Genomic DNA, 9,051 nt, shown 5'->3' on the forward strand with positions numbered 1-9,051 from the left:
TGCCAAAACCAGCTTGGTATGTAGTTCTGTATATCTAAAATAGGGTGTACAATCATGTGCTGGTTCAGCCTGCAGCTTTTAAACAACTAGATGGGACTTCAGTACTAAACATTTCCACTGGCACGATAGCTGGAACGCAAAAGTTTGGAGCTAGAAAATGCAGAGCCCTAACCTTGGGAAGTGGATATAAGCCTTTGCTGGTACAGGCGTACGAAGTTTTCTTTCCTAATTATTTTTCTGTTTCTAACTAGCAATGAGAGCTTTTCAGGAACAGTTACTCAGCAGTGGTGTATTTTAGTTAGATTTTGTGAACCTTAATTTGTTCCTTCATTTTGCAAAATAAATTCACCTAACCTCTGTAAAGCCCAAGTTCTTCCCTGTCTTTCAGTGGAAGTTTTGTCATTTACTTAGAAGCTGAACTGTCTCATCTGAACATAAGCAAAAAATGTTATCAGTTGTTAAATTGGGTCAGGGCCCATAAAGGATTCAAAATCCTCTCAGGAAAAGATAGGGGAAAAAAAAAAAAAAAAAACTTTCCACATAACTCTTCATGTGAAAGAATATGTAAATATGCCTTACAGGGTTTCCTGAATATCAGCAAATACAGGCTGTGTCAGATGGTCTGAAGAGTGAATTTGAGAATAAGAGCTTGTCCAGGCTGTGAAAACAAACTATGTTTGGAAATGTATTAGCTAGCAAATTTAAACAAACAGTTTTAAATGCAGTCCAAGTAAGGCAAGTTGTGTTTAAAAATCTCGTAGGTTAACTCTAAACTTCCCTCCCTTGCTGCCAAAGTTCAGCTAGCATGTTTTAAACATGGCTTGCTCTGTCTGCATTAGCATAAAGTTGTATTCAAATTCTATTTAACATGTCCATTGATACAAATAAGGAACCATCGGCAGGGTCATATTAGTACACTACTGAGCCTTTACACTGCATCTATGCATCTTCTTTTCAAACACACTAACGTACAGTAAGATCTTACTAGACTATGCATTAACGAGTATATTTTCAGAATCAAATGGCACCAAAGTACCAACTCCAACTCAGAGATGATTTCTAATGTCATCTGGAGATGGCCCGAAACAAAGTGGTTATTTCCTGCGTCTCCTGCATCTCAGGAGGAGCATGGTGCTCCTAGGTCATCAGTGCAAGCAGGCAAACAAAAAAACTGCTTCAGCAACTGATGGTTTGTACTCATCTGTGTGACTTGGTATTTAAATGAGCTGGGAGCACACGTATAACACCAAGTGTATTTGCCGTGTCTCAGCTAGGATGTACCAAGCAGAACCTCAGCTTCTGCTAACCCCGTGTTTCTACCTGGCATTTTGGGCACATGTCAGTGACGAAAATGTAGGAGAATGACAGTGACTTAAAAGCGTTTCCTTAAATCTAGTGGCACTGATGTACTTTGTGGGTGGGCCAACTGTGTGCTGACATAACTCTCGTGCATGTGCCAGTGGCATGCCTTGCCTTACCTCAGGATCAAAAGCATAACTGTGCTAACATATCCTATACTGTATTTTTTCTCTACTAGAATTAAGTGTAGAGGTCAACTTGATGAAAGTCTCTTGGGCTTGTTCCGCATGTGTCAAGTTTTTCAGATAATCACAGGAAGAAAGCCAAACAACCACACTAGAGCCCACCTCTGTATACATCTGACATTGACTGATCAAATTCAGACGTCAGCGTTTCACACTGATGGTTGAGGTTGTTGCCAAGTCTTTGAGTTTCTCTTTCAGTTTCAGGTTCCATTGAATCCAAAATGATGAAACTGAGACTTGAATTGAAATCAGAGAGTTCTCATGGACAAGTGCACAGGTCCAAAATGACAAGGCAGCCAGTTGTCTCATGTCATTACTAAGGCAAAGGTAAAGCTACTATCTGTGTAGCACTAGCAGTCCATTTAAGAAATTGGCAAAATAGTCACAAACTGTAAATGTTTTGCATGAAGCCTAGTTGAAGCCATTGGATTTGAACTGTGAATTATCAAAGTATTTCACAGAATTAATTAGGACTATAGTTAACATTTACAGGACAATGGAAATTGCATGATATTTTGCATGTTCCGACATAAAAGAACATCCATCGAAATAGAGCAAAGGTTTTCAAGGTGCAAAACCACACTGAGTTTCAAAACAGTTTCAAAAAACAAAAACAAATTAGATTCAAAGTGTCCATTAAGTTCTTCAAAATAACTTGAAATTTTAGAGGATAGGCATTATAATTGTAATTATGCACTGGCAAATTGATATGGTAGAAATTAAAGGAGGGGAAATGTTACCATTTTGTTTTTCTAAAAATTTAGCTGAAAAAGTTGCTGAAAAATTACATGAAGTTTATCAGCACTTTAAAAAAAACATTATGTGTTTCTCCGTATACAATTAGACAATATTCTGCCGTTGATGAATCAGGGAGAGATGAGGATGCTCTCAAAGATATAAAATAGGACAACATGATTCCCTTTGAAGATGTTTTTTGCTGACATATGTAGAAATATAGCTGTGTTGATCAGAATATAGACATATTTACCAGAGTACTTCTAGACCTGACGTGATTTGAAATCACTAACAAGTGAGGCACCACTCTGAGTAACATCAGTTTCTTCAGTGTCTTAAGCATAATTGATCATAAGGATTTGTAAGCATCTGCTCATTTTTACTTTTAGGATACCAATATGAGAAAGAGGACTGAATTTCCTTTGAAGTGGTTAGAGGTCTAAGTGATGGGACTTATCACCCTTGAATACTAGAAATATTCAGTTAATTTCCCAAACTTAAGTTAGCAAGACTTTGACAGATACAAACAATGAGTTCATCAAATTGCTGCTTGGTGTAGGTAATGAATATGCTGAACATAGCGTACCTCTGTTGCAACCAGGTAATGTAATGGAGTTACACTGTGGTTGAATTATAAATCAGTCATCTATAGACAACTACATTAAATTACCTGTTGCCAGAGAGGTGCTTCTTAAAGGATATAGCTACGCTATATGTAACAGATGGTATTGTTAAGTGTTAGTAGGAACATTAACAGGACTTTATTTCAAACGCTAGTCCAGAAAATCATCCATCATTTTGTAAATACAGTTTTTATATATTTTATAAATTAAAAACCGCAAAGATATTTACATGGAAAAAGTCCATGATATTGAGAAAAATAAGCATTCTTTCATGTATGTTATAGTGGAAACAGAAGGGACATCACGTGTCACTTTGCTCTTATATATCTGGAATTCTTAACCATCTAGGGTCACTGTTATATTGAGATTTCCAAACCGTCTCCTGCTTTGGAAAAGGTACTCTATAGTGCTACACTGACATGTTTTATTGTTGTTGTACATGCACAGCACAACTGATACAACCACTGTTTTCCTTTGTTTAGTACTCCCAATTACCTTTTTTATTTCCAGAACATTCGTTTATTAGATAGCTTTCTTTAGCACAGTGTCCCCTTTGACAGTGCATTTAAAACAGATATTTTTTAGTTCATTTTGATGTATTTGGACATACAAAGATTATACAAACTATTTTTAATGGACAATTTCTTTGTGAAGTGTTTACAATAGCAGACTTAACAAAAAAAGTTGATCTAAGGATCCAAGGTTTGAGTTGGGGGGTGGGTAAACATTTTGTATGCTTCTATGGAAAAAGAGTCAAATGTTTTTAAAAACTGCATGTTTTGAGTAAGAGTTATAAATAGACAAAGCAACGTGATACTTTATGATAGTTCAAAAAAATCTCCATTTGTTGCAATCTCACAAGTAACAAATTATTGAGATGTCTTGAACCTAATTTAATGGTTTGAAAATTCTTTGCAGATGAAAATTTCCTATTTTATGTGCTGGTGAGAAAATACACCACAAGATATTTCTTGGGAAGGCAAAAGGCTTCTATCTCTCTGTTAACACTTAGCATGATAATGGTAGATGGCACTTTATACTACACTCTCATTGATTTTAGTGGGAATGCTACTTGCCTATACAGTTTAAGAGCTGGGCAAGAAACAAACAATTTTTCTACACTTTTCTTGTTAAAAATGACAAAACAGTATTTTCAAAAAGCAGTCATAAGCCAAACTGGTAAAAGTTGCTTCTGGTAGTGAACTGCAATGACTTATTTCATTAGCTTTAAAAATAGTGTATTTCCTTTACCAGGTATAGGTAAGTGTGAATTTGGGATTTTTGTATCCTGCCACAATTTCATGGATTGTCTCACTTCCCTCCGTGTTACTTCCCTCTCCCCTTTAGATCCGTATCACAACCCCTGCTCTGCTTATGACCGGGGCCTGAGTGCAGTTCAGCAGCTGTGCAGGGGTATATTGCGCTCAGGTTTTGTTCAGCAACAACGAGAGCAACCCCTCACAGCTTTCCTCCTGAGCTGAGATACCGAAAGAGAAATACATGCTTCTGACGAAATCTGCGTTGGTGTAAATTGGCAATGACCCTCCGGTTCCATGGAGCTACATTAATATGCACTAGTGCAGAAGCTGAACCTTACACTTAAAAAAAAAATGCGTTTGGAAAACACTACCTTTGGATCTTGGAGCCAGCAGGAAAATCACTATGCAATAGCTGTGTAATTGTTTAATCTTTCATGTGTTATTAGTTTCAGTTTTCATGGATAATGGAAGAAAAGCTGAAAACATTGCCTCTCCCCAAAAAGAGTCACACAGTGCCTAGCTGCAACCAATCCACCATGCTTACAACACATACATGCTGATAGACATGTACTCTTACAAAGTATTGTATCGACCTGTTGATTGGTTTCATTTTCAAGAAAACAAACTCATGCTTTGTTCTTTTTCTAAAAATAGATATACTTGTTTCCTAAATTTTGATATTGCCATTAGAAAAAGGGAAAAGTCACAACTGTTACCATGTCTCTAGTTCTCAAGCTCCAAATTTTGGTGGTAAAAGGGAAACAAGACTTAAGTGCTGCTGTTTAGGATGTGAATATGAAAAAAAAGTATCTGGTGTGGACTGTAGTTGTCAGAAAAACTAAAGTTTATTCATAATCTTGTGTTCGAATTACTGTGATTTTTTGGTTTTAGTTTTACATAATCAATGGCAGTTGCCTTTCACTATTTCTTACAATTTTTGAAGTTCTAGCTATAAATTTTCACTAGATGGCAGGACTCCACTGTTATCTATTATCAGTGGCTTTACTTGTGAAGCAACAGTTGCCTATCGGTAGAAAAAAATTTTAAACATGTTCAAGTTTTGCAAAATATTAAAACAAGCCTAAAACTTTAACAATAATAAAAAAATGATACATAAACTCAACAAAAATAATTCTCTTACTGAATATGATTAATATTGTAGACTTAACTGAAAATAATAGTGAAAGATGTTCTTTTCTTGACAGAGGAACTACAAGGACCTTCTTTTATAAGATGAGGTAGATTTACACATACTGTTCTGCTATTTGTGAAAAAAGTTAACTGATCCAGTAAATTAGATGTAACTAGTTAATAAGTATATTGACAGGTTAAAAAGTTAGAGCTTAAACGGCTGAACTACTGATCTAAAATAATATATTAAAATACAAAGAAAAATTAACACTCAGTGTACTGGAACTACCAAGACACTAAAAGGTGATCTGCAAATCCCTAGACATCTTGTCTCTCTGCCTATTTTTCTGGCCTAAGGCATATTTTAATCTCTCTCAATTTAAGAAGGGAGAATTGTATGGTGAGCAGTCCCAGTACTGTTTCAGCCAATGGTATTTTGCTGATCCCAGAGCTCTGGACAAAATTTGTCCCCCTTGTCTAGGAAAACAGAACACAGCTCCATACAGTTACATAAGCCTCAATAACCATGACAAATCTTCATTGTTGCAATGGCATGAGCAATGATTTTTAACAGCGCTACTTTTTAAAGTATTATTTTTTAACTTGTGGTTACCAATTCTCCAGGGATTTACTTCAGTTTATTCTGAACTTCTGCTATCTCTTTTGCTTTCTTTTTATGCATGAAGATAATTTATGAAGCATTCAGTAATTTTCAATGTTGTTCATGAAATATAAAAGGGAATGTTTGGCTTCTGTTAAAGCTGCTCCTAAGACCAGCTAACTTTCCAAAAACAGAGATAACTCAGTGTAATGCTTTCCGGGATTCCCAAAATAGTAAGAACATTTTCTCATGATAAAGCTGTATTTATTCTATGCTTAGAGAAGAGAAGTATCGTAAATAGATGACTGAAACAGCATTTCCTAATATGAGATTCAGTGTTGCGATATGCTGAGAACATTCAAAAGCATACAGTGAGTTGAATAGGGGCTGAAAGGCATACACCTCACAGTTTCAAAACTTTTACATTCAAGAGAATGTTTGCAATACTTGTTAACTATCTAAACGTAATCATCCCTTTTATTGAAACAAACACAATCAGCACCTGTAGAATCTCTGCAAAATGTGTTAGCACATTCAAACAAGCATCACAATACAACCCACACCAACAATTTCACCCAAGGCAGTATATGTTTAACAAACTGTTCTCTTCACTCGTGTTCACAAAACACTGACATCTTTCTCTCATGATCCTACCTTGGCGATTTGCAAAGGCTGCTTTTGCTCCTTGCCACCTTGCAATCTAAAGCCCCAAGGCGCCCCTCCAGTCATAGCAATGCAGATATAATCCCCTGTGCCCATTTTCCTGGTGCAGTTAGGCAGCATTCATTTACAGAAGAACATGAAAAATTTGTCTTGCAGATGTTCAGCGAGCCTGAGGTTTGTCTGCCAGGCAGAGCTGGAGACCCAGAGCACCACACTCTTGCTGCTGCTGCGTACTGCACTAGCAAATGTAGTCATTCAGAAGAATGTAAGAGCTCTCTCAGACCAAGGGCACAGCCCACTCTTTCGTCAGATTCCTACGCTCAGCCCACCTTCAAAGTAAAGTAAGTAACGCTGAGGAAACGCACACAAAGAGACCCGGCCATGAGACAGAAAAGGCTGTATTTAAACTTGAGTCTCTCGTGACAGCTAAATCAAAACAACAGCAGAAAGAAGTGTACATTTCCCAGTGATGATTTAGGACATAAGTTTACTTTAATAAATGGTGCCAGACATTTTAAACTCTAATTTACCCACTTCTTGCATTCATACTCCAAACAAAGAAGAAAGCAGAATCTCAAGTGAAACATCATGTACATCCTCTGAATTAATGATACACTTAGATTGAAAGCTCTTTTTAGGATTTTCATCTCTACCCTGCATGCACTTTCTGCGGCACTGTAGGTATGCCAAAAAAAAAAAAAGGAAAAGCTTTTTAATGTCCCAGTCCTGGAATTGCTTCTTTTGCTGGTACTCTCTAGCCCCAGCATATTTAAGCATGCACTGCTATTTAGCAATGACCTGAAGCACTATTGGACCGTAATAATGCCTGTTCTTATGCCTTTCCCACCATGGAAGGGAAGGGGATTAGTGGAATGAGATATCAATTCACTCTAATGATGCTATCAAGAGATGATTTGCATTGTAAGGTAGCCTTATCATAAGCATGAATAAAAATGATTCAGTGAGAAATTAATTAGTCACTGCATTACAAGACCTGGGTGCAATTCTGTTCCGGGTTCTGACTTAAGGTAGTCTAACTGTAGACAGCTGAGCTCCTGCAGATCTAGTTGGAGTGGTTTAAAAGGTGACTGTACAAAGTGGGTTTGGTTGGTTGGCTCTAGGTCTTCAGAGATGCCAGGGCAATGGGAAACACTTGGCATTTAAGTTACATGACTTTGCATCTAAGTAGCTGGTAACTGTTGAGGGTTTAAACCTAGGCCTGTGCCCTTCGTCAGGAATCTAAAAGGTACTAAGGTAACTCAAAGACTGGGTGGAGACATGCTCCCTAATCAAACAGAGGAAAATGTCACTCTCTAAATGTCAGGATTTAATGGAAGAAAGAGTGTTTTCTTTTACTGCTTGCAAGTCAAAGGCTCTGGAGAAGCAAAAGAAGCACAGTGTGACTTTTAATTAAATATTTTTAAAAGATACTACCAGAGAAGCCATACTCAGAAAGGGAATGGTCTTTGAAGGAGCTTTGCTAGACAACATCTGAGTGAAAAAGCCTGACTTAGAATAACTCAGTTCAAGAGGGCTAGCTGCTCCTTACTATCTCGTGCAATGTTGATCTGTTGCTATAGCAGACACTTTTTAGTTTTTCCCTAAGCAAAGTCTTGCTTTAGACAAAATTGTTTCCTTCTGCTTACTAATGAAAATTCTTACAGATAATTTTGTGACAGTAAATTTCTTAAGCATGTAGCTGTAAAAAATGCTCTACAGCACTCTGGTAAATACAAAAATACTCTTGCTTTGTTTTGTTTTTTACAGAAAATGAACCTTATAATGCATCAACCCTTCAAATGTTATAAATTTCTGGGCAGATTTATGTTTTTAATTATTACTAGGGTGCTTTTGTTTTTAGTTTGTATTAGTCTCTTTTTTATCATTTTGGTAAAAAAAGGATAATCAAATCTGATCCCTGTTTACGAACACCTCCAAATACTTGTAGAAAAAGCTTCCCAAAGAAAAAGCTACCCAAAGCTTCCTCTGTCCTAATCTCTAACAAATAATGCTCCACAGGCATTAACAACTCCCATTTGCCATATATGACTTTCTTAAATGCTTATGCCTCAGCATATCTTGCTTTTTAATAGTAGTCTTATCTTCTTGTACATTCTCTGCATCCTTTGGGATTTCTAAATGCTGGTCAGAAATTGGACACATCGTCATTAAAATTGGAGTCATTCATGGGGTTTATGACATTTTGGTTTCTATTTGGTCTCTATAGCACAAATAAATAGCATCAATTCAGAGATAATTTTGAAGACCACTGAAAAATTTAAAGTTAACAGCAAACACAGCCACTTAACCATTGCCCTCATCTCCATTGTTTTCTCTAAAACCAAAAGATCCGAGTGTAGGCAACAACTGATAAAAATTCTGTGTGACAAAACTCAACTTTATCAACTCAGCAAATTACAAATGCCGACATTCATCTGTGCCAAAATACAGGCAAAGATTTGGCTTGAATCTGATCTTCTATGATAAGATCTTTA

The 9,051-nt window shown here is 36.7% G+C and overlaps 1 protein-coding gene across 1 annotated transcript in view; it reads right to left on the reverse strand.

The window, feature by feature from the left end:
- SYNPO2 (synaptopodin 2) overlaps window positions 1-6,869 on the reverse strand; it is a 93,282-nt gene extending 86,413 nt beyond the window's left edge. Inside the window, 1 exon segment of the mRNA XM_040556203.1 lies at window positions 6,548-6,869. Coding sequence (XP_040412137.1) covers window positions 6,548-6,676 — 129 coding nt within the window. The 5' untranslated portion in view covers window positions 6,677-6,869.
- Window positions 6,870-9,051: the final 2,182 nt, after the last annotated feature.

Source organism: Cygnus olor, chromosome 4 (genome assembly GCF_009769625.2).
Source record: "Cygnus olor isolate bCygOlo1 chromosome 4, bCygOlo1.pri.v2, whole genome shotgun sequence".
NCBI lineage: Eukaryota > Metazoa > Chordata > Aves > Anseriformes > Anatidae > Cygnus > Cygnus olor.